This window comes from Rhipicephalus sanguineus, chromosome 9, assembly GCF_013339695.2.
Source record: "Rhipicephalus sanguineus isolate Rsan-2018 chromosome 9, BIME_Rsan_1.4, whole genome shotgun sequence".
NCBI lineage: Eukaryota > Metazoa > Arthropoda > Arachnida > Ixodida > Ixodidae > Rhipicephalus > Rhipicephalus sanguineus.
In genome coordinates, this window is record NC_051184.2 from 39,315,399 (window position 1) to 39,342,427 (window position 27,029).

The 27,029-nt window shown below is 48.0% G+C and overlaps 2 protein-coding genes across 3 annotated transcripts in view; both read left to right on the plus strand.

Annotated features, from left to right (window-relative positions):
* The window catches only part of LOC119405030 (uncharacterized), a 122,647-nt gene that overhangs the window by 70,476 nt on the left and 25,142 nt on the right, over window positions 1–27,029 (plus strand). The gene's annotated exons all lie outside the window — the stretch shown is intronic.
* LOC119405032 (low-density lipoprotein receptor-related protein 12) overlaps window positions 8,478–27,029 on the plus strand; it is a 49,696-nt gene continuing 31,144 nt past the window's right edge. For both annotated transcript variants that reach the window (XM_037671783.2, XM_037671784.2), the window contains exon 1: window positions 8,478–8,697. In XM_037671783.2, coding sequence (XP_037527711.1) covers window positions 8,616–8,697 — 82 coding nt within the window. In that variant the 5' untranslated portion in view covers window positions 8,478–8,615. The remainder of the gene's footprint in view (window positions 8,698–27,029) is intronic.

Consider the following 27,029-nt stretch of genomic DNA (forward strand, 5'->3'; position numbering starts at 1 on the left):
AGTAGTAGTAGTAGTAGTAGTAGTTGTTGTTGTTGTAGTAGTAGTAGTAGTCACTCAGGTCACGTGACCATGGGAGGGAGTGAACAAAGAAATAAATAAAACGAAATGATGGCGATGGTGATGGTGGTAACGATGCTCGATCACATAGACTGGCACGCTTACAGCTTCGCTCTCCGGTGGTTTTCACGGCGTGGAATTCGCTGCAGTATTTTTCTTTTTTTCTATTTATTTACTCTAAGGGCCCCAGTAAGAGCATTAAAGGGGGGGGGGCTAGAAAGAATTCATATGAATGAATATACTAGAAGTGTAAGTAAACACACGCCTAAGCGCCATATTCGGCATGAGGTCCCACAACCTAAACTTCTCAACTGACATCATCAACTACCAATAATTTCAGCGTTATACGAAAATAAACTTGCATCTTCGGACATCAAAACAATAGTTACAATAAAGAATATGACAAGGTTAGAAATCATTTTGCCGTAAATGAATCTAAATGCAGGTATCCGCCATTTGTGACACGAAGTAATCTGTGATCGGCTGCCGAAAGCCGATCACAGAGGCCACGTGGAAAGGAGCGCGTGGTTGAGATCTGCTCCGCCAGGTGTCGCAACGGTCCCAGCTGCTCACAAGGAAACCGTTTGCTCTTTCAATGAACTCATTCAATCAACTTTAATTATCCGGACAATTCTTTGGCCCTGGTCTTAAGTAAACTTATGCCTACCATATCATATGTATCCAATATAACTCTTAACTTGAACCAGAACTATCGATTTCGTACTAGTTTTATTTTTTAGAAGACATTTTTGAATATTCGCAGAACCGGAAACAAGTGCTCGACCGGAAGCGATAGATGAGAAACAAAAGTGTCACGCGTTGCTCCTGCCACCAATAAACAAATACAACTACAATACAATACAATACAATATACAACTAAACATTGGGACGTTGTACCGGTGCTAACGTGCTCCTGAATCTAAGCACACGGGCCTCTAGCATTTTGCCTCCATCGATATACGGCCGCGAGCTTCGTGTCAAAGAATCGACAGAAACTCGCGGATTTAAAGCCGTGGGCTTCGCGTTATTAGTGTGAATGCAGAATCGAAGACGGCACTTCGCGCAGCCGTGACGACGCACATGGCAGTCGTCGAACAAGTGACGGATGTTCGTGTCGAGTATGTTGCTCACGTGTGTGACTAATCTGGCGCGAGGCCTTTCGAGAAGACGCTCCGCTTCACAGAGTAGCCTTGGCCCGCTGGCCGTGTAGCTCCCGTCACACATCTCTACTCTTCCGGTCGCGAACAACGCCGCGACACAACGGGCGACGACGGCGCAACGCCACGCGATAAACGTGTCGGCGCTGTCCTGTAGTGGACGTACGCCTGTTTTCCAAACGTGCCGGTGCTCTTTCGTTGTAGTCAGGTTAGGTTATAGCAAAGTAGCACAGGTTAAGGCAAAGGAAACGCAGGGGGTACCGCAACGGTGGTAGGCTGCTGAGCCGAAGGTCGCGGGTTCGATCACGGCCGCGGCGCGCTCATTTCAATGGAAACAAAATCCTAGAGGCCCGTGCACTGTGCGACGCCAGTGCACGTTAAAGACCACCAAATGGTCGAAATTTCCGAAGCACTCCACTACGGCGAGTCTTATAATCATATCGTGGTTTTGGCATGTAAAACCCCAGATATTATAGGCAAGGGAATAACCACTCTGCACCAGATTTGCTACCTTACGATAGAGTAGGGAAAAAGGGACAGAGAAGGAAAAGCTCACAGGGCCACAACGCATTTGTCAAAGGCGACGCGAAGGCGAAAGCCATCTTCTTTTTCTTCTCAGTCGATGTATTAATCCTCCCCCACCCCTCTTCGAAAGCTTTCTGCACCTAACGTGGTTTTAAACTGCCTCCAGGATCAGAGGCATTGCAAGCGTTCTGCACCTCACCTGGTTTTGCACTGCCTCCGTGATCGGCCCACCTTTGACCAAGCGACGATGTCATGCAATGACGTCATCAGAAACGTGACGTCATGGGATGTCGTGACGATGTCCCAAATTTTGGCATTGCATGACGTTATGATTACCTCATATGGTGACGTCATCACGTGGTGATATTTTGCATCATTCGTGTTGACGCCGACGGTCAACTCTCGCGTTTGATGAGGCAACTAAGGCTTTCGCCTTAATGAGGAAATGAAGAAAGGAGGACCCGCGGTTGTCGTCGAGAAGAAGGAATAGAATCTATGATTTGTTGATGCAGTTATGTTGCATGTTAGTTTTGGTTAGACAAACAAGAGAATCAGGTTGGAAACAAAGTGAAATATTTTAGTTATAAGACAATACGGCTGCAGAGCGCTTGGAATGAAGTAGTGCGCTGGAGCATCACGTGGTCGAAAGTTATGTGAAATTCTCCCACTATAGCGTGCCTCATATTCATATAGCGATTTTGGCAAGTAAGACAAGGTAAATGTAAATGGTAGCGAAACTTCCATAGAAGCCCATACGTTCAGAAAATGGCTGCTCATCAGCTGCTCATGGGGCTTAGCGCCATCTGTGTGAGGAGGGAACACTTCCGGCGGAACAAAAAATAAAGTGGGTGTGACGCAATATTCGGTAAAAAAGTGACGTCATTTTGTTGGCACTAGCACGAAATTTGACCTCAAAATATTTTTCTTAGGCCCCTGATCGCTCAGGACTCGCGCTACGGCGAGCCGGCAAGCCCTTGGCGAATGCGCTTGAAGCCAACGCTAGCTAAAGTAACATCGACCCGTGACTAAACAGCGGTGTTTAAGTGTACCGTCGTGCAATTCGCCTTGGTTTTACCAGGAAACTATTCTTTGAGCTTTTATTCTGCGTTCGTGTCATCTTCCACAGCGTGAATAAAGTAGGCAACAGCGTACCTCTCATGTTTGCAGCGTTGCTTATTTGCTTCGCACATGCGCAAGGGGCTTAAAGAGCGCATTGCATGTGTGCTTCAGTTCTAACGAGAAGAAATGACGCCTGGTCACGCCAAAATGACATTTAAATTTTATTCAATGGTCACAATAACGCAATTTAACACACCCTACACAATGAGCAACAAATGTCATAATAAGTACAAAAGGTGCGTACACTACGTGCACTATGTTTTGCGTTTTGTTCAGATAAATTAACCTTACGTGTAACGTATCAAGACATGCGAATTGTAGTGATTGTAGCGCGACAGATAACTTAGCGATCTGCTCACCAATAACAGGAAATATAGTAGGCACCGCGTGTTCACGAAGGAAACCGGACAGCAGGAATACTGATCCATGAAAATCCAGCGAGCACACTACTCCGAGCCGTTGCCCCGGTGTCTTATCTAGAAGAGAGGGCTTGCCAGGCGTACGCGTGTTGCTATTGCATCCTTGGAACACCACATCGTTTCCGCGAGTACCGAGGAAAGCGTTCGGCGTGAAATGTTAGCCGCCTCGTGCCGTTGTCCGTTGAACACCGTAGCCAACTCGTTCACCAACGATGAAACGCACCTCGCAACTTCGCGCACACCAAAATCAAATTCTCACCACAATATTTCACAGAATGTATGCAAGTGCGAAACACCAGAACACCTGAGGGGGCGTGTCGCGGCAGACGAACTTACGAGCGCGCCTTTCCATGCACCGCAAGGGCTGCACTGAATGACAGTGACGTGCGCCTCTCTTCAGGGGGCGCTAAGAAAATTTTTTCGTCAGAATTAAACACTGTAGTACATTCTTGGCACATTGCACCTACATAATATTGTTTGGGAAATAAATGTAATTTGTAAAACCTAAATATTGATTTACGTTTGAATAAAACTTGGTTTTTCGCTATTAGTGTTTGTTCCCTCCAAACATAGGCGCGCTTCAATCGCAGCACCCATAACTCCCCTTGCTGGTGTCGTTGGCAATAGATTCTGAACCGTTTTTCGCCCGAAGCTTCGCGACCTATTTGAATCGACCTTGAGTAAGACCCCAGAAAAATCACACCATTTCCCGCTAAAGGGGACTATGACGCGATGCGAAGCAGCGTTTCGGCATGTCGAGCCCGCGTTTCAGGGGGGAAATGGAGAGGGGAAGAGGAGAGGGGAAGTGGAGAGGGCTCGCACATGCGCAGTGAGGGTGGTCACGCCGCACACCACTACCACAACCACCGGTTCGAAGTCCACCATAAGATGCTTCGCATCGAATAAATGTAAATTATCGCGAAGGTGTATATGGCTACGCGAAACCAAAACTCGTCCCTCCTATGTGCGCAAAAAAGTCCGAGCGCGTACGTGCCACAAGAATTGGGCAAGCCCCACTACTCCCCGGTGGTCCACTAAAAATGAAGAAGGAAAATACGGGTGGCAGACAATAATTAAGGTTTCTGGACATACGCAACGAATGACTGAGAAATACTTTAAGGAAGCGTCGAGATTAACCCAGTGATAAACACCGGGGTCGAACGCTTCAGCTTATCTGGTCAACCATTTGCACGGGGTGCTTGAGAAGTAAAAAGTTCTTGACTCAGCCTCTGTACGTGTTGCCTCCGTCATTTCGTGTTTTGTTTCCATGTAACTGAAGTTTGTTTTGTCATTCTCGTAAACATGTGTCTAGCAAGCAAATGTTACGTTGAATTGTTATTGATGTTAACCGTCTGTGATAATAAATTTTTATAAACACAGACAACCCAAGGAGTAGGGTGCCTTGATGCGCGTTTTGTCCGGCACACTACCGAGGAGGATTGAGACAACCAGGCAAAGAAATTTATCGAGGTCCTGAGAAGCGCCGCATTAGGAGCAGCACCGAAGCTGCTCCCACGTCTATGGAGGTTTTCAAATAAAATGCTCCAGTGGAATCTGTCGCTACGCCTACCGGCTAAAGCGAAGCCAGCGCTCGCCCACCCTTTATCTCGGAAACATGCTCTTTTTAGGGTTGTGCCCGTCTAGAGTAAAAGTTGTTTCGCTCTGTTCATGTAAGCGCTATAGGTTAATTCTAAAATAAGAGATCGTTGCTCCCAACGAAAGTAGCACATCGAGTAAGTATATATGGATGACTTTAGCTACAATCAAATTTGAAAGGCTTTGAGCTTTCTCTTCTTCTTCTCTATTGGTTTATTTAGAACAATATTGACATTGTCCTAGTCAATGCATAGTTAATTGTCCTAGGCAATGTTTGCCTTTAGCCCTAGACACGGCTAAAGGCAAACACTGCCTGACTGGGCCGTACCACCCATACGGCAGCCGCAGCAGCAGAAAGACGACTCCTCGTAAACTGTTGCGCGTGAAAGACGTAGACGGGGAACACAAAAAGACACACACGGAGCGCACACTGTCAACAAATTTTATTAGCTGAGCGACGTGATCTTATATACCTGGCAAAACCCAATGCGCATGACAGCATGTGCATACCAACAAACAACACGGTCCACTCAATATACACGTGTTGTGCCACACAGATACGCGATTTTCTTATCGGAAAGCGAGATGGACGCTTGGCTGACGCATTTTTCTTTTAAGCCCGAGATCTTGTGAGCCTCGATAATGAGACGCGACATTTCGTTGTTGCTTTTTGCGATTATGTTGCACTTGTGAAACTCCGGAAAACAGCCACAATTATTGCAATGAATTGCTATCCCCCCGTTTTGTTTTTTACATTGTTGGCGTGCTCACGAAGTCTGTCGTTTATACAACGACCCGTTTGTCCTACGTAAGAACGGCTGCATCTTAAAGGAATTTCATATACGAGGCCTTCACTGCATTTCACATATTTCATATTATGTTTCTTAGTGCAGGTTTTCTTATCTTTACGATTTGAGTTTGTCATCTTGCACAACTTGGCAAGTTTCTGTGGAGCGGAAAACACTATACTTTAACATCTGCTCTTTCGGCGATTTTTTTAATGTTGTGGGAAACCTGGTGGACATGCGGAATCACCGCGAACTTCTTCTCTGCCAGGTATATAAGGTCACGTCGCCCTGCTAATAAAATTTGTTGACAGTGTGCGCTCCGTGTGTGTCTCTTTGTGTTCCCTGTCTACGTCTTTCACGGGCAACAGTTTACGAGGATGACAAACCAACAAGCCCAAGTCGACACCCTTCTTAAGAAAGACGACATTTGCAAACATAAAATCATGCATGAAAATCAATCACTACACTTGATTTACACAGATTAGACGTACAATTCATCAAAATGTAACGCAATAAACGAATAGAAACAAAAACATCGACGTTATAGAGCTTGATGAGTACTTACTGAGCACTACAAAAGTAAGAGCGCGAACATATTAAAAAAACTGCACGTATAACTCTGGAAAAAAAAAATACTGAAAGGCAACCAAGAAAAACCTGATAGAGCTTACGAGCCACATGCAGAAAAAAACATTGATGCGGAATAATAGTCTTCGTAGATTTTCTTATCGTTTTTTGAAACGTTTGCTTCGTAATTCCAGAATTGAGGAGATCTGGAGTTAAGGCATAGTCGTTTAGGAGGTTAGGAATTTGCAACGCAAGTCTTTGTTCACCATATTTTGTTCTGCTATGTTGTATAAGTACCGAACTATTTTTGAAATTATAGCATGTCGCTTTTACACAGTATTTACTTTGAAAGGAATGTTTGTCAATCTGAAATCACATAACACAATCAATCTTTGTGTTACTGGTTTCTTAGGGAAACCAGTAACACAAAGACACACATTGAGCAGTATCTGTGCGGAAAAATTTGGGATATTAAACTTGCAGGGCGTGGGAGAAAAAACGTTCCCTTTTCTTTGCTGAACGCTGACGTTTTATCTTGCCCCTACTAAGAGGGCGGCAGCGGCCGCCACCTTTGTAGGGGCAGATAAAACGTTGCCGTACCCAATCCAAAATGGCGACTTAGGTTGGGTGCGGTTTCACTTCCGAGGCATAATTTCCACTCCAGCAATTTTTTTTAAAACCTCCTTGCTTGTTTTATTTTCTTTAGTTTCTACGCCCGACCAACCTGATCCTGCTCTGGTTGTCTTAGCTCTTCCTTTCGATATCGTAATCTTTGCTTTCCTAATCCTTGTGCTTGCTCGACGCCTGTGGACAGGCGGCCTGGATGCATGTATATCTTCATTTACTCACGGTTACAGTTATGCATATAGTTCTTGTAGCGCTGTCCAAGCATCCGCGTGAATGCAGTTACCATCGCGTTCAACACGTCTTGCACGTTCTTCCAGTTAATTTGGTTTTTCAACTTCCTGTTCGAATCTGAGAACCCTGAATTTAGTCGATAAGGTTATAGAATGACAGCCAATGAGAACGCGTGGTATCCCGACGGACAAGCACAAGTTCGGGTAGCGAGAGCATATGACGCCAGCGCATCGAGGCTCGGAGATGTGGGCCATACGTGTGCTAGTATCCATAGCCTCGCAGTGCTCACTCTCTCCGTCTTTTACTATCACCTTGTCCATTTAGCTTACCCTCAGTGTATGGTAGCCAACCCTACTCAGTATGTATGTGCGTGCGTGCGCGGGGTGGGGGGTGGGGGGAGATTGAAGGTCATGAAAAGACGCAATTTCTGCAGCTCTGCTTGAAAGCGCGGTTCAGGGTCGTCCGTGTGAGCCACTGTCTTGCCGCTCTCTTTCTCTCTCTCTTTATCTCTCATCTGTATGTTCATTTCTCAACACTCTTGCAGTTGTTGCGGTGTCCTTCATATATGGTAAACGAATAACAGACGCGTGGTCCAGATAAAACGTTGCCGTACCCAATCCAAAATGGCGACTTAGGTTGGGTGCGGTTCAATTTCAAACTCTACCGAGTATCCTCCGGAAAAATTGCTCCTCGGTCTCACTCACGCGAGGGCTTGGAATTCACTTAACCGCCAATAGCCAGCAGTGGCGTAGCCAGGGGGTGGCACATCGGGCCCATGACCCCCCCCCCCCCGGATTTTTTTTTCTACCATGGGATGTGGGATGCAGAGCAAAACGATACTCGACCACACTTACCTGCCTGCACCCCATGTCGGATCAAGGGCGTGCCCCCCTCCCCTCCCCCGCCCACCCGAAAAAAATTTCTGCCTATGCCACTGATAGCCAGGCAGGGGCGTAGGTAGGGAGGGGGGAGGGGGGGAGGGGTCACCTCCTTGATCTGAAGTGGGGGCCGGGCAGGCGGATGCGTTCGAGTGTGTGCAACTTGCGCTCTATGTGCCATGGCAAAAGAATTTCGGGGGGGGGGGGGCACGGCCCGGTGTGCCACCCCCTGGCTACGCCACCGTAGCCAGGCAGATACATCCACTCCATTTGGCACACGCATATCTCCTCAACTCCGCAGCAGGTGCTCTGCTCCTCTTTATCTCGGCCTTATACGCGGAAAAGCCCGAGCGCACCCACAAAAAGAAAATAAACGCGAAATAAAAGACGGGCGTAGCGTCGCGTCGTGATATTGTGCATGCACACGAGAGACCCTCCGCGCGACGTCACTATCCTGCGCTAAAGCGGCAGCAGCCGACGTGACCCCAGCGATAAACGCCGTCCTCCCCTGGCGTCGAGCGCTCAGGTGCGAAGGGGGGGCGGTGACACGGTGTCTATTGTATACCTGGCCACAACGGAGAGTCGGCGTAAACCCTGCGTGGTTGTGCTGCACCACGTAGCCTTGGTTTCCGTCACGCACCTCCACGCACGATGCGCGGCTACTACACCTCGGCGTCGTGGCTACTCATCCTCCTTCTAGACGCGTGCTGTTTGTTGACTACGCCGGTCTCAGGTATGCTGCGATAACCTTTTGGCCTGCTCGCTTTAGACGGAGCTTCTCTCGCGAGAAGAGAGCCGCGGATAAGATCGGGCCGAAACCCTGATACGCTCGCGTCGTCGTGAAGTCTCGGCGCGTGTCCCTTCGCGTGTATTTTTCATTCATTCGCGACTCCTGAAGTGTTGATTCCGTGGGTCGCGCCAAGTAAGCTTCTTCGGCTTGACCTGTGTCAAAAGCTTACACTTTGTGTGGTGCTAAATATCTGAACGCAGTATTGAATACAGAACGAGAGATATCTTTTCGCCCTTGTAAACTCTTCTTCGGATGCTTGGTGCCCTTGCTATCTTAAAGGCGTCTGAATGCGAGCCACTTGGTACGCATCCATTGGTAAAACAGCACAAAGGAAATGCGGAAAAGTGCACTCGTAAAAACAAAGGCCAGCGAAAGGTTAGTAACTGCAAGCAAATGGGCAGTAACTGCAGCGGTTACTAACTTTGTTGGACCGTTACTAGCTTTTTTGCTACCTGTTTACTACCTACGTCAGTACAAAGTAAATGCAAGCGAATAAGAACAGTGTCAGCGCTAGTCCTGTTTCTACTTGTCCGTGTTTTCTTTGCGCTGTTTTACCTGCGGTCCTTGCTATGTAGGCTAATGCTCATTGTAAACCGCATGTGAATCAACTAGTCTGGTAGTGCTCGATATCGTAATTATTTGAAAAACGCAAGTGAACGTATAGGATGCTGAGAACTTCAGTTTAACCTCGAGACTAGAATGCTCGTTACTGCTCCAGACCAATTGGAGTCGGGAGGTTTATTGGTTGATGTAGTGAGTGTCTGGTTCCTGGAGTCGACGTGTCCTCCGTGTCAACACACTTACACGGAGAACGTGCTTCAGTATAGTCAACGCGGTGCTAATCGTGCGTTTCAGGAATTTATGAATGTTAGTTAAAATGTGTTTACTGGGGGCAACGCAAAGCCAACTTGGGCTATGTGCTGAGCCAGCCACAAGGAATTATAAAATAATAGTAGCACAAGTATCAAAAGATTCATTGCTCCCAAGGTTATCAGAAAAGTTTGTTTGGTCTGAGAAGTTCACAATTTTGATAACAGCTCAACTGCACCCTATCTCCTAAAGTCAGATTATAATATTTATAATGCCCGAAAGGATTTTTCGTCTATGTGTGGTGATAGGTGGACGTTCAATTTTAATGCGCGTTATTAAAACAATTTGTTGACATTCACTGTAGCAGATGGGTCATTGTTAGTTCCTTTATAAATAGTTGGATTAAATGAATTCTAGTTAATTCATTTTATCCGACGAACATACAACTCGCGAAGAAAAAGAAACAATTTTTTATCTCATGAATTGAAAGCTTCAAATAAAACCTACAAGCAACGCCCCGTGCGATTTCCTTGGCTTCATTTTCTGTCGGTTTCATATAATTGTGTTAAAAAAAAACAAGTTCATTCTCCTTCTTTCGTTCATGCGTTTTATGCATCGCTTAAAAGCCGTTTTAATGAAAATCGTTGAAACCCTCTCGAGTAAAAATTTGTCACCATGATATCTTTAGTTTGTTTGATCGAAGACAAAGGCTCAGCTAAAATTTTGGAATCACTGTATTACCACTCAATCTGTACGAACCACAGTATCGACCTACGTGTGGCGTCTCCAACACTTGGCTGTGCGGTCTCCTCATATAGCGATATCGAAAGCTTGGTTTTCATTCTGTAGTTTGATTATTCTATAGTTTGACTTATCAGGTTCATTAAACTGATGCGACAGTTTAATTGGGCCACTCGGTCTATTGTGCTGACTGACATCACTGACACTTAAGAACGCCGATATCACTCATCGCACATCGAACTGTTATTGCTGCCCAAACGTACAGCCTCTTCATCTCAGCTGGAAAGCAGGGAGAGGATGCTAGTGCCACAGCAAAGCTATCTTATCTTAGTTTGCAAGCATTTCAAGCTCACGGTTTTTCTCGCAACTCTTGTTGATAGCGTTGTCACAATGGAAGCGCTTCCGATTGGATATCCTGCTGCAATGGAAGGCAGATGTCATTGAATAATGAAAGCGTTTCTAGAAAGGCAAGCGGTAGCTTGCATAAGTTTAAATCGCCCTCTCGGCCTGCTTACACGGTTCACGATAAAAAAATAATAATGATGACAACAATCATAGTGATAATAACAATATCAGTGGTTTTAAGTACCAAAACCACGATATGATTATGAGGCACGCCGCAGTGGAGGGCTCGGGAAACTTTGACTATTCGATGTTCTTTGACATGCACTGACGTCACACAGTACATGGGCCTCTAGCATTTCCTCACTCTCGAAATGTGACCACCGAGGCTGGCATCGAACCCACGACTTTCGTGTCAGCAGCCGAGCACTATAACCTATAACTACCTTACCACCGCGGCGGACTTCACGATAAATGTAGTTACTGTCATCGTCATTATAATTACGTCCTGTTCATGACAGAAGATGCTCCTCAAACTGTTACAGTTATCGATATCACCGTCTCAAGCTCTTACGTATCTGCGTCTCGAGAACACAGTCATGGTCACGCCACTTTTCTAATCTCTTCGCCGTATGTAATTCTTCGCCACTCTCGGCGCTGTTTATCCTCCTCCAGCACCTAGTGAGCAACGCCGCCTGTTATCAGCGTCACGCATTAGGGAAATGGCATGATGTGTACGTTGTTGCGTAAGTATCGCTCGATTCAGCAACAACTGATGTTTGCTGCTTTGGCCGTATTTGCGACCGCTATCATTCCCTATGCCTCTCATCCGCTTATCTGCATTGACCATCGATCCAACTTTCACTTTCATGAAGCAAAGAAGGACACTTCCTTGAATCACGCAGAATCATATGTAGCATTGACTCATCTGCATAGGCGTCCGCAGGGTTCTCTATTGTAAGGGGGAGGGGAACGAAATTTCACCGCAGTGCTCCCTCCGTTGAATGTAGCGGTAAATTTTTTTAAAACATGAGTGTGTTTTATGTAGGTCTTTCACCTGTGAATTGACTGACATCATTTCCGTCGCGGAAATGACATCAGTGAAGGAGCACAGCTTCTTAATCTTGCCAAGCACACTCTGTTTAGAACAAAAAGGTATAAACGATTTAGAGTACTCTGCAGTGGGACAACTGTTCTTATAGTTGGCTGACGGCTGACGGCCTTTGGAAAGAATGGGCACGACTTTGAGTACCGAGCACTATACTGTGAGAGAGAGAAACAACATTTATTGAAAAAAAAATGTGGTTCATTGCGGGTGGGGCCCTTCTTCCAAGGCTCCACTGGCTATAGCGGCTCGGCGGGCCTGACTTAGGGTTGCCAGTTGGCTTCCCAGAGTCCGTTCAGCGAGTCGCGCCTCCCACGACCACGTGTGTATTGGGTGTGAGAGAGCTGTAGGCTGTTGATCTACGTACACCCAACCTAGGTAGGTAAACAGCTAGCTTTAGTGATTCACGAGATAATCATGTCAGGGGGGGATGGGGAAAGGAAGCAGGACAACGATGGACGCTCGGGCCGCTCTAGATGGCCAGATACTTTTGTGCGGCCCCTCTGGCCCAGCCCACTGTCCGAAGCTGTAGTTCCGGTTGCGAGCTGCGCAGAGCAGCCTCCCATCGCTCTGGGTGCTCTGACCCTTGCCATGGGGGTTTGGATCTGGTCGGGCGATTTAGAAAGATGCGATTAAAGTCGGCTCTGGTGCTACGACGCAAGCTGTAGTGAGGATAGGTTTCACTGTTTGTTATAAGGGAGGGAAGGAAAGGAGTCGTGACTGAGGCCGTTTGAATAATAATAGGGAGTTTTTGAATAGGGGCCCCACAAGTTTGGGGCCCTAAAGCCTTTTGCGTGTGCTCGCTTTGGGTCAAGCAGGAGCTAAGAGTTTTCGAATAGGGTCTGCGGTACTTTGGACACTCCCCCAATTCTAGGACACTCTAGTCTTGGCCAAACGCCGTCGCTTCAATGGGGGCCGTCATGTTTGCTTGACGCAAAGCTTTAGGGGCAGGCTTTGGGGCTCCCGCTAAATTTGAGAAATAGCGTCCCCAACGCAAAACCCAAACGCTGTTTGGGTCTCGCACATGCGCAGTGGCCTCGACGCTATTTCTTTGGGGCCCCAAAATGATTGGGGCCCCTATTCGATAACTCCCTTATATGATAATTGTTAGGGTTTAACGTCTAAATCATCATATGATTATGAGAGACGCCGTAGTGGAGGACTCCGAAAATTTAGACCAACAGGGGTTTTCTACCGTGCACATAGATCTAGACACACGGGCGTTTAGCATTTAGCCTCCATCGAAATGCGGCCGCCGCGGCCGGGATTCAATCCCGCAAACTTCGGGTGAGCAGTCGAGTGCCATAGCCATTAGACCGCAGCGGCGGGTATTGTGGCCGTTTGAAGTCGGCACCACAAAACCTGGTTACTTCTGGAAGGAGATTTATGGGGTGGTGGGTACGGTAGGCGGGAATTTCTGTAAAACAATGTGAACATCGCGGTAGCTGGGGAGCCGATCCCAGACACTGCGAAGCGATGGCAGGTCCCCTTCAGCGCGGTTGACGAGCTGTCGTGCCAGGGGCGTAGCCAAGGGGGGAGTGGGAGGGGGGGGAGATTTTTCAGTTTTGCTTGCGTATATATACACGCACACATACAAACGCACGCACGAACATAGATAAAGTATGGTTGAACCCCCCCCCCCCCCCCCGAAAAAAATTTCTGGCTACGCCCCTGGTATGAGCGGCCGTATTGCATGGCTGTCCACTGTGTGCAGGGACCCAAAGGAGGCTTATCAGGCGATTAGGCGGAGGAGATGACTGAAGGATTCTAGCAGCCGGAGAATGGATGTTGAGATTGATATAATTACATATTGCTACGTTACAATCAGAAGAAATATACTCAGCGAAGGAGTGAACAATTGCTAAGTCAACTGCTGCCTCCTCTGCTACCAGCGATTCTATCAAATTTGGAATGGACGCAATGACGATAAGGTTTTGAATACGTCTACAAGGGCCCCAGAAAGGGAAGTTTTATTGTGCAACTTGCAGATAAACAAAAAAAGTAAAAAAAAACATGACTGATTTCTCCGTCATAGGAATCGATATAACACGAAAGAGAAACGTATCTTCACATAATTAGTGCTTATTGTGTAGTGATATACCAGAACATTTACAATGTATATTGGTGTTTGGCTGCTATAGCACCGTTTGACGTGGATACACCCACGTTGACGCCTAGTGGCACGTCTCCATCGTGACGACTAACGCCTATGATCATGATTTAACCGTTATTGGGGTAGCTGACGTTGTTGACATGTATACCTGAACACAGCGTGTCGTGAATTCCTCGCAAAGATGACATCAACAAGCTCTTAATAACCGCTGGTACTCGATATGCACTTCTTCAAAGCGTCGTCAATTAAGGGGAGAAACGGCACTGTATGCGCTACAGAGTAATAGGGTAACCTACGCCTGTGCTCATGCATACACTGCCACACCGCGCTTCAGCAACACGGGAGGCAGAGATTCGTAGCCGCGAACGCGCGCAGGCGCTCCACGTCATGCTGGCCCCTGTCTTGCTCCACCAAGGCACACCATTCGAACGTCGACATCGTTGCCTTTCTGCAGCGCTTATTGCAGCAGTTTTGTTAGTCGATGCTATCGCACTCGAAGCAGTCGGCGGCGGAGAAACACCGTTGGCGCATGTGGAAGATGCACTACTCCGACAACGAGCCGTGACACGCTAACACGAAGCGAAAGACAAAGAACGTAACTGCGTTCAGGGCGACTCCCTGATGCGAGCGCGGCCAGTGTTCCTCGCTGGTATCTAGACGCTTTAACCGTAGCCTCCAAAATTGCGCGCCGGCAGGTCTCCTGCCGGCGCGTATTCTCGGAGGCGATGCTTTAACTGCGTCGTCGCTGAATCGTTCCCTATTGGCGCTAGTAAGTGTAATGATGCATTACTTCAATTCAGCGCTCACAGACGGAGGCATCACTCCACCCCGCCTAGCCCCGCAAACAGAGAGCAGCATGCGAGAGAGAATGTGTGAGAGATATAATGGGCATCTGTGGTAGAGCTGTGCACGGGCCGTATTTCAGAGCCCGAGCCCGGCCCGGGCCCGCTGACTTTGTCGATGGCCCGCCCGAGCCCAACGGCAAAGGGCTGCGAGCCCGCCCGGCCCGGCCCGACGTACGAAAACACAATCCCGGGCCCGGCCCGGCCCGGCCCGGCCCGGCTTTTTAAAGGTTCACTGCGAAAACAAAACATCGTTTTCCAGTAATTTGTCATTTTATTGAGCATATGAAATATGATCACACGACACACGACGAACAGTCCCTATTACACAGATTACAAATTACAAGTAGACGGCCTCATGCCAGCAACAATGGAGTTCGCTCGCCAGAGCCGTCACGTGTATTGGGTATGCCCATGCAAGCGTCAGCTTGCACGAAGGCGATCTACGTCGGGTCGCTCGTCGCTGTCGCGTGCATTTTCACTCGTATGGGATTTGGCCTTAAATCTAACGCGAACAGTCGCGTGGCGCCGTCACTAGCTCAGGTGGTGTTATTTCTCTGTTTGTCGGAGTGCAACAGAGGCAGTGCTTTACCTGCTCCCCTTTTGTTTAAAGTAGCGAATGGAAAGGAAAAGCGGTAAAGGGCGGTCGCGGAAAAGGCGCTGTATGCGTGCTGGAAAACAATTCCCGCTCATTCTCTATATTTCGGGCTTGAGTCGGGCTTTGCGCCGGGCCCGAGCCCGGCCCGATAAAACTCCAAGTAACCAGAGCCCGGCCCGGGCCCGAGGTGAAAATACGTCGGCCCGCCCGAGCCCGGCCCGCGGGCCAGGTCGGGCTCGGGCTTTCGGGCTACCCGGAGCCCGTGCACACCTCTAATCTGTGGTGGACGTGCTGTGCCTTGGTAGCTTAGTCGGTAAAGCGCCGTGTGCTCATCGACGCGGACCGAGAAGTCGTAGGTTCGATTCCCGGCGGCGGGAGTTTTTCTTATAGTTTATTTCTCATCCGTTCGCGTCCTTTTTTGAACGTCATATCCGTGATGGATATACGTCACTGAAGTCCTGGTGAACCCCGGCATAACACACTTTCGTGTTAAAAACAGCATATACGTTTCTCCGATGAACACTGAAACACTGACTTGTCTCTGTATATCCAGAACTACACAAAAAAAGAAACAATAAAGTAGAACAAATTGTTCACATATTGCCACGGAAAACTGCCATCAGTCCGTACAACGCAAGCGTCGCAAACGAAGCGAAACGAAGACGGCACCGCTACGACAGATGAAGCCAGCCACAATGCGCCGGCCGGCCCTGCATGCGCACGAGCTTCGGCCGAGCAGCCAACGCGCGTGAAGAAGAGAAAGACGGCGTTCGAATGAGAGGCTCGTGAGAGCTGCGGACTTTCGGTTCCTTCCGAATTTTCTGTGTTTCCTTTTGGCTTTGGGCACAAGTTCGCCCCTCAATAAATAGTGTAAATACCAAATCCTTGTGGAGACCGGTGTTACATTTCTGGTGGAGGTGCTGGGTAGATGATTCCGAGCCCCAGAGAGCGCAGCCCAAGCCCTGATCAACCGGAAGCCGTGGAGCTTACACCGGTGCACCAACGGGCCAGCCGCCGTATTCGAGGAGATTCACCAGAATTCGAACCCCTTCCCGCTGCTTCAAGAGTACCGGCGACTGAGACAAGCGACACCACCACCATGACCAGCCAAGTTATACCGTCGCAGCTCATCGTGAGCCAACCTGTCATACCTAAGGTATTCCACGGCGACTCGTTCGAGGACGCCGAAGACTGGTTAGACCACTTCGAGAGAGTGGCAAATATCAACCAATGAAACGAAGAACGCAAGCTGCGCAACGTCTACGTTGCTTTGGAAGACTCTGCACGAGTGTGGTACGAAAACCACGAGGCATCCCTTACGTCTTGGGAAGAGTTTCGGCGGCAGCTACTGTGTACGTTCGGTAACAGTGATCGCCGGGAAAAGGCAGAAGCAGCTCTTCGTACACGGAACCAACGCACCAACGAGACTGTTGCGATGTACATAGAAGACATGTCCCGCCTGTTCAAACGAGCTGACCCCAGCATGACTGAAGACAAGAAGGTGCGCCATCTCATGCATGGGGTAAAACAAGAGCTGTTCGCGGGACTTGTTCGCAATCCGCCTCGCACAGTTGCGGAGTTTCCGTCGGAAGCAACAACCATCGAAACGACGCTGCATCAGAGAGCCCGGCAGTACAATCGCGACGTAGCCTGTACATCAGCTGGAGTCTACTCGGCAGGCGTTGCGGATAACCCGGACACCCTGCGGGAGCTCGTCCGGTCGGTAGTCAGGGAGGAACTACGCAAGCTGCAGTCACCCGATGTTTCACCGGAGCTGTCTATTGCTGATGTTGTGCGAGAAGAAATTAGGCACGCCATACGGGAGCCGCAGAGTGATGCAATACCGACACGACGCGCGGTAACGTACTCTGAGGTGCTCAGGCGACCTGCTGTCCACTGTGCGCCGATCGAAACGCCAAGTACCTACGCACAGACAACACGCAGTTCGCCCCATATGGTAGAGGCAGCCCGCAGTCCACCTCGCGCGGCAGAAACAAGGCCTCGGAAAAGTGACGTATGGCGAGACGCCGAACGGAGGCCCCTGTGCTTCCACTGTGGAGAGGCTGGTCACTTGTACCGATTTTGCCGATACCGTCAGGCTGGTCTTAGGGGATTCGCCATCAACGCACCGTGTCCTCGAAACGGTGAAAGACCGTCCGACATCGAAGAATACCTATGCTCGCGTCAGAACTTTGACCTGCCTCGTCGTCATCAGCCACGCTCGCTATCCCCTATGCGCCACCGCTCGCCCAGCCCACGTCCCTTCTCAAGCGCGCCCAGGCATCGTTCGCCTAGCCCAACCCCGGGAAACTGAAGACCGCGACCTGTGGAGGCAAGGCCGCTGGTGATCAGACATGTGAAGATCCTCCACTGCAATATCAGCATGACGACGACGACTGTTTACAGGTAAAGAAGTACAGTAGCGAGAAAATAACTTCAGACTTGCCGCTGGCAATTGACGGACTAGAGCTCAATGCTTTAATCGATACCGGTGCGGATTACTCTGTGATCAGTTACGACTTAGCGAAGAAACTAAAGAAAGTCTTAACCGAATGGATTGGACCTCAAGTGCGTACTGCAGGCGGTCACCTTATAACGCCTCTCGGCAGGTGCAGCGCAAGAGTTGGGATACGGGGCTTCACTTACGTCGGTGACTTCGTCGTCCTGCTCGTGTGTTCGAGGGAAGTTATACTGGGAATGGATTTCTTGCAAGATAATGGTGCCATTATCAACTTACAGAGGTCAAGCGTATCATTTTCGACGGAACATGCTATAAAGGTAGCAGAAGCAGACGAACGATACACCACTCCACTACGCGTCGTCGATGATGATGTGACCGTACCGCCACGAAGCAGTGTAATGGTTCTCGTCAGGAATGATACATTTAACGACTGCGAAGGTGTGGCTGACAGCAACATGGATGTTTTCCTGAAAAAAAGGCGTTTGTGTGGCACGAGGAATTATTCAGTTGCGAAACGGGTGCGCAGATATCCTCCTGACAAATTTCAGGAACGAATTCCAGCATATCGCGAAGGAGACTACCATAGCCTTTCTCCATGAGTTCTGTGCAGCGACAGAAATATGCAGTCTCGAAACAACGTCAGTGGATGTAAAATCAACGCCTGACGTCTGCGACGTAATATCTGTCAATCCCCAGCTTTCAGAAATTCAACGGCGACAGTTATACGACCTCGTACGGGAATTTGGCACCTGCTTCTCCAATAGCTCAAAGGTACGGCGCACGAGCATTGCCAAACACAGGATCATAACGGACGAGACAACCAGGCCGGTATGCCAGCATCCATATCGTGTTTCGCCAAAGGAAAGGGAGGTGATCAAGAATCAGGTACGGGAGATGCTTGAAAATGATGTTATCCAGCCTTCTAACAGTCCGTGGGCATCCCCCGTGGTGCTTGTCAAGAAAAAGGACAACACGCTGCGGTTTTGTGTCGACTACCGGAAACTAAATGCTGTGACTAAGCGGGATGTATATCCCCTTCCACGCATCGACGACACGTTAGATCGACTTCGGTGTGCCAAGTTTTTCTCATCACTGGATCTGAAAAGCGGATACTGGCAAATCGAAGTTGATGAACGCGATCGCGAGAAGACTGCATTTGTTACCCCGGACGGACTCTATGAATTTAAGGCTCTCCCATTTGGTCTCTGTTGTGCACCTGCAACGTTCCAGCGAATGATGGACACTGTACTTTCCGGATTGAAGTGGCAGTGTTGTTTAGTGTACCTAGACGACGTGATCATCTTCGCCGCTACGTTCGAGGAGCACATCAAGCGTCTGCGGTCAGTGTTAGAGGCAATCCGTTCGGCAGAGTTGACAATTAAGCCAGAGAAGTGTCAATTCGGTTTCGAAGAACTTCGATTTCTGGGGCACGTCGTCAGCGCCCAAGGTGTTCGCCCTGATCCCGATAAGACAGCTGCCGTCGCAAGGTTTCCGGTGCCAACAGATAAGAAGTCAGTACGGAGGTTTCTTGGTCTATGCGCTTATTATAGACGATTTGTCCGAAATTTCTCGAAGATCGCAGAACCCTTAACGAAACTTACGAGAGAAGATGTGCCCTTCCAGTGGCAAAACGAGCAACAAAGCGCCTTCGACGAATTAAGAAAACGACTGGAAAAGCCCCCAATTCTTTCCCATTTTGACGCGACAGCTGACACAGAAATCCACACAGACTCCAGTAACATCGGCCTTGGATCCATTCTAATACAGTGGCAGAATGGCGAAGAAAAAGTGATAGCTAACGCCAGCCGGACTCTATCGAAAGCGGAAACCAACTATTCAGCCACAGAAAAAGAATGCCTTGCCGTCATCTGGGCCATCAGTAAATTTCGGCCGTATCTATACGGTAGGCCTTTCAAGGCAGTCAGCGATCATCATGCCCTTTGCTGGCTGGCGAACCTTAAGGACCCATCTGGACGATTAGCAAGGTGGAGCCTCAGACTGCAGGAATATGATATCACCGTGGTATACCGTTCTGGGAGGAAACATACCGATGCCGACTGTTTGTCGCGGGCGCCTGCAGACACAGCACTATCAGAGGAAGATGACTTTCCATTCGTAGGTGTTGTCGAGACTACTAAAATAGCCGAATGTCAACGCGCAGACGAAGAATTGCTCCCGCTCATTAAACGCCTGGAAGGAGCCAACGTACGAATACCTCGTATATTTTCTCGAAGCCTCACATCGTTCTGCCTCCGAAGAAATGTTCTTTACAAGAGAAACTTTAAGCCAAACCGTGAGAAGTTCTTGCTTGTCGTTCCTGCAAGTATGCGGCAAGAAATACTACGAGCGTGCCACGATGAGCCCACATCTGGACATTTGGGCGTGACTCGAACGCTTGCTAGAATCAGTCTGCATTATTATTGGCCCAAGCTATTAGCTTCAGTACAGCACTATGTTAAGACATGCCGTGAGTGCCAAAGAAGAAAAACACCAAGTATTAAACCGGTTGGCCTCCTCCAACCTATAGATCCGCCGAAAGCGCCGTTCCAACAAGTTGGAATGGACCTCCTTGGACCCTTCCCGACCTCTTCACTCGGCAAGAAATGGATCGTTGTGGCGACGGATTACTTGACCAGATACGCCGAAACAGACTCCTTGCAACGGGGAACGGCGGCTGAAGTGGCCCAGTTTTTTGTGAACAGCATAGTCCTCCGGCATGGCGCTCCAACTGTCGTAATCACTGATCGCGGAACGGCCTTCACAGCGGAACTTATGAAGTGCCTGCTGAATATGACTCACACTATTCACAGAAAAACCACCGCCTATCATCCCCAAAGCAATGGCCTGACTGAACGGCTCAACAGAACTCTAACCGACATGATATCTATGTATGTCGATGTCGAGCACAAAAAGTGGGACGAAATTTTACCCTACGTCACCTTCGCCTATAACACCGCCGTACAAGAGACCACCAAGGTTGCCCCGTTTCAACTAGTTTACGGTCGTGAAGTTGCCACAACACGGGACGCTATGTTACCGATAGACCAAGATGACTACCCCCCTGATCTTGACGACTTTCTACAACGAGCGGAAGAAGCCCGCCAATTAGCAAGGTACCGAATACGTCGCCAACACCGGATCGACGCCGACCGCTACAACCGGGGAAGACGTGAAACGCGGTATGACGTTGGCGACAAAGTGTGGGTATGGACCCCAGTACGACGACGCGGTCTGTCTGAAAAACTCATTTGCCGATATTTTGGTCCCTATGAAGAAGAAGAAGAAGAAGAAGAGAAAGAGCAGAGGAAGGCAGGGAGGTTAACCAGAAGTTTGCATCCGGTATGCTACCCTGCACTGGGGTTGGGGAATAGGGGGTTGAAAGCGAGAGAGAGAAAATAAATAATAAGAAAAAACTAAGTAGTGCAGCGACTCAGTGACCTGGTTTATGAAGTCAAGCCTGCAGGACACGAGCCTTCGCGACGACGCAATCCCACTGAGCGCGTACACGTTGTGCGCATGAATCCATACCACGACCGACACGAAGATTAGCCACCCCAGTCGCCCACTGTACTACCACCTCGTTCCTCGAAACCCGCCCACAAATGGAACTCTGCATACAGCCTTATCGCACGCATCGGGGCGATGCGTCTTGAGAGGGGGAATAATGCCACGGAAAACTGCCATCAGTCCGTACAACGCAAGCGTCGCAAACGAAGCGAAACGAAGACGGCACCGCTACGACAGATGAAGCCAGCCACAATGCGCCGGCCGGCCCTGCATGCGCACGAGCTTCGGCCGAGCAGCCAACGCGTGTGAAGAAGAGAAAGACGGCGTTCGAATGAGAGGCTCGTGAGAGCTGCGGACTTTCGGTTCCTTCCGAATTTTCTGTGTTTCCTTTTGGCTTTGGGCACAAGTTCGCCCCTCAATAAATAGTGTAAATACCAAATCCTTGTGGAGACCGGTGTTACAATATTGAAGAGCATCTCGTTTAGCAGGGGTCTTAAGCTCACCTCAGCTAGCGGGCCGCAATCACGAAATTTAGTCCCACAAGGGCCGGGACATTTAAGGTGGTAAAGCGGGGGGGGGGGGGGGGGGGCAGTTTGAAGAAAATGTCACCTAACGTTGCCATTTGAAAGAAAACCTTTCCCATATCTTGCATAGGAGTCATTTCTGATGATTTGACGTCGGGTTTCGAAAAAAAAAAGACATATAGGGATACTGATTTCCACAATGTCTAAAATCTGGACTCCGATTCTGAAATATAGAGTTTTCGTTACACGGTGATGTTTGAACTCATAGTGATCGTATGGGGCGCCTCACGAAAAAGAAAAAAAAATATATTTGAGACCAGTCCCATCTGTGTAGCTTACCCGAAAAAATCGCTATTAATTGCCATATAGGCGAGAAAATAATGCTAATACTATTTAGCAAAGTCACAAACCTTTATTCCGTGTTGAGCCGCGTGCCGCGTGCTTGAGACCCCTGACGTGTACACACATACTTGAGTGGGATGTCTGTTAGTACGGGACTACTGGAAACTCCAGCTGTTCCTTCCTTAATTTCAAGAAACGTGTGTGTCATCGTCAAAGGAAAGCCTTTTCTTTCCTATTTTCTTTCCTCTTTCATTCCCCCCTATCTTCCTTTCCCCAATGTTTCCCCTTTCCCAAATGAGCAGGCAGGCGTTGTGCCCCTTTAGGTGGCAGTTGTCAGCCTGTTCCCTCCCTATTTCCTCTGTGTCTTCGTGTTTGATATGTATTCAAACCAAATAAATAAATAAATAAATAATCTCCGTATATTTCCAGCTGCTCATCGAGGTAATCCCACACAATGAGGCGCACTTTCTGGAGCACGGTATAGGCGCCTCGATGATGTTCGCGGCGCGCTTCCGTTAAACAGCGTCGCCGCCACAGCACGTGCAAGGTTACTGTAACGACAAGTCGTGCGAAACAGCCCCCGCTCTTTTCTCATGCGGGATGCACGAATGCCTAAAAGGCGTTGCACCATGTGCAGACGCCTTTAGCCACCGAGTACTCAAACATAGCGTCTTTAACGTCTCCCTTCTGCCGCAGTTGGAACAGTGGTAGTAATCCGGGACTACTTCCCGTTGTGCCAACCTACCACGCGTGTGCAATGCCTTCCATCGCCCCGTCACGGTGGTCTAGTGGTTCTGGTGCTCGACTGCTGACCCCAAGGTCGCAGGATCGAATCCCGGCCGCGGCGGCTACATTTTCTATGGAGGCGAAAATGTTTGAGGCCCGTGTACTTAGATTTAGGTGCACGTTAAAAGAACCCCAGGTGGTCGAAATTTCCGGAGTCCTCCTCTACGACGTCCCTCATAATCATATCGTGGTTTTGGGACCTTAAACCCCAGATATTATTATTAGATTTGGAAGGCTAAGTAAATAAACAGTTGCTTTGAAGTTACACCGAACCATTCAAACTCGCCCACTTCTTCAGTAATGCGATTGTAGCGCCGTCTTTTCCATTTTGTTGCACTAGATTCTTTTTCATCATCTTTGCTGAGTGTACCAATCGACACCATTTCACTGATCTCCTGTGAGAAAACTTCTTCCAGACTGCATGAGCCTATCGATTGCACTGTTCTTTTTAAGCCATTCGCTGCTCTGTTAAACTTTAACAGTGTTCCATCACGCGATCCAACGTACCGAGTCGTCGTGAAAGTTCCATTTAGTCTACTTTGCTGAGCGAAAAAGGAATTTTATTGTACTCCAGTTACATCACACAGGTTCCACACAAAATACGGTTCAACATTCAATTGGCACTCAATTACATTTGCATGTGTTCCACAGTGTAGTCACACTCAATATTTCACATCATCACAATCAATAGTTTGGCACACACACCACAAAAGATATGGGGGTTTATGTAGTCCGTAGTCCCTGTGTGGGGGAACATGCAAGCACAACCTTGTTCGTGATTTTGACAAAGGCACAAGACCAACGTTTGAAGAATTCCTCCTCACCGAACACAAACAATTGTTAATGCCGGCAGAGAACCAATGCAGAGAACATAAGGTTGCTTTGTTGGAGTTGATTGGTTGAATGAGTGCACATCTTCCAGATGCCACTGTACATAGCCTCGACAAATAAGATAACGAAAATCGCCCATTTCGTTTGCACTTTGCATATAATTACTGCGTGGTTTCATTTTTATTAATTCTTTTCAAAAAACATTTTGGCTACTACGTATGACCTTTATCTGAGGCTTCGCAATATTCAAGATAGAAAGGAAATAAATGTATTAGTGGCTTATAAATTTCGACAAGCACCCCGATGCGAACACTCCAGGATACGAAGACCCTGAGCTAGACATTTCAGGTGCGTATTTAGCGAAATGAGGTTCGCTCTAACATGGCTCTAACCAGGGTGTCGGAACGGAACGAAAACCGAAAACGAAAAACGAAAAAAAAACGATATTTTTGACCGCAACGAAAACGTAACCGAAACTTTATATATTATTTCGTTCCGGAGTGAAACCGAAATTTTTTCAATCGTTTTTCGGTTCACGAGAAAACTTCGCGATCCGGAACAACTGAGCTCGTGCAATGTGAGCATATCTCAGGGCACAGTACTAGCGCGTACCTCAGGCAGGAATTCCAAAGCAAAGATATGTTGAAATTGTGCGAAAAACGAAAACAGTGGCAACTAGAGACGTTTATATTAACGCAAGTGGACTTTCGCGCGCCTGTCTCGCAGGCCAAAGTGGAGAGGGCATTGTCGGCGCTGAAGTTAGTTACAGCGAAAGCTGTTATGAGATCACAACGGCTGTTTTTGGGGCCATAGTTTTCCGCCGCCGCCGGTGTCCGTGACCGCTATCGCGTGAGATAAGAAAAAAATTGCATGAGAAACATATTTCTAGGGTTGGATGGGATTTTAACCCGCGCCCTCAGCGTGGCAGTCGGGTCTTTCACCACAGTGCCACGCTGGTGCTTGTAACTCCTTCGCAAAAATACTCTATACAGGCGTCATGTCGGGTAGGGAATTGTGTTAACATATGTAATATAGAGTGGCAGAGGAGTAAAATAACAACCAGTCGTCACACAATGCTAATAGCTCAAAGTATGTGGTTTAATGCTTCCCACCAGTGTTGCGGAGTTGCCACTCCAGAAGTGAAATGACTCCGAAATTATTCCACATTTTCGCAACCCCGGAATGGAATGGGACAACGCTTGGAGGAATGGAATAAGAATGGAATTCAGCGCCTTTTTCACGCAATGGAATGGGAATGGAATTACGTCTTTTTCCGAAAATAGAGCACCGTTTTCATCTACGCGCTGTTTTTCAAACTTCAAACATTAGTAAGTGAGAGTCTCGAATTTAACAATAAAGCAGTATTTTTAAAATGGCTTGGCTGATTACAAGCACAGTACATTTATAAGCAACGCGCCTACTACAAACAGAGGCATAAGTTAGTGTACAAACAAATTCATTATCCCAGCAGGTACTGAAGGGAGAAACAAACTACCCCTGCGCGTTTGTTCGCATTGATACCCCCACACGAAAGTGGCGAATACTCTATGCACAGCCTGATCTTTATCTCACGAGCAGTTGGTACCTGACACACGTAAATAACCTTTGCGACAACGAAGACACTGCATACCTGCGCACAGGCGAACACAGAAAGCTCTCCTCACAACATCCATGCTTGCGAGGCGCGCTTGACAACCATGAGTGCTGACGAGCAGTGCGGCCCAGTGTTCTGTATTCGATGCAAAGGCTCAAGGTGCCCGAGAGGTGCACTGTTCCAACTAATACCAGCAAATCAAGAGGGTTTTGTTCCCCATATTAACCAAATCTTAGTTTTCTCCATATTCACGACCGCTCCAGACGCGTGGTAAAACGGCTTAGTCTTCTTGAATACTACTTTTTTCAGCATAAAAATACGCTATGTCGTCATTTTAGCATTGGCACATTTAAGCTTAAACATTATTAAAACAACACCATTCGTTAAAACATGCTGACCATGCAAATACTATAGGTAGCGCAAGAACTGTCCCTATGGGAATTAGTACGGTGGTTGTGCTGCACGAGATGTCACCAAGCTACAATCCCTCGACCTTGGTAACGTGTTTTGCGTACTTCTGCAGTTCTTAATGCATCTGATGGCATCAGCTTTATGGGGCGTTCATTCTTGACTCGATAAAACTATCAAGATGCCTTTCCTACTCTGAGGAATTACAGGAATGGAATTGAACTGCCCGGCCATTCCCGGAGTGGGAATGGGCTAAGTTTTTTCATTCCGAGGAATTGAAAGGAATGGAATTGCGGCAAGTCCTAATTCCCCGGAATGGAACTGGAATGGTACGGAGGCTCCCATTCCGCAACACTGCAAGTTCCCACCCTCTGCAAAGTGCTCAGCCATAATTCCTCATCGTCATCAGCTACAGCACAAAGTCACTGACTTATACAGATGTGTAGCGGGTACCACGCTTCTCCAAAAAAATGACGAAAAATTGCATAGTAGGAACTACGATACTTGAGAAAAATTACGATGATTTATGGCGTAGTGGGTACCTTGCATGTGTACTTGTTTTAGTTGCCCCGAGAGAATCTACAACGGGCTCTACAAAGTCCGCTCTTCCAGCTTTCGCTGTGACTGTGCAGCGTGTTCCCCGCAGGCCTGGCGATCCTTTTATCAGAACAGCGGTCTCGCACATCAGTGAGTACACTCAGTGACGTGCTGCTTCTGAGATCGTGCTCACTCCCTTGACACAAAGCAGTGAGCCCACTAAAAAAATCGTATTTGTCTTTTGAGAAAATAAATACTATGACCTTGAAATTAATACTGCTTTGTGCAAGTTGGTAGGAATTTGTGGCAGAGTTGCTTCCGCTCTTCTGAAGAACGTGTTTTACCCTTGTCCCACTTTCCAAAGAGGAGGGCAAGTCACTACATCACAAATCCAATTTTCTTTATGATTGCCTTACCTTCAAATTTTTGCGCAAAAAAAAACGTTACGAACCGTTACGGAACATTTTTTTTTCGTTCCGAAACAGAAACGGAACGGAACTTTTTGCGGTGGAACGAAACTAAAACCGAAACGAAAAACATTTCGTTCCGACACCCTGGCTCTAACCATTCGGTGGTGCGCGAAAAACTAAATAATGAGAAAATAAAGTCTATCACATTACACTTTATGCCAACTTAAGCTCTGGTATTTCTCAACGTCCGAAAAAGCTGCAACTACTAATGCGAAGGCACGTTTCAATTTCGTATTGTATAACCGATTCCTGAAAGAGGCATCA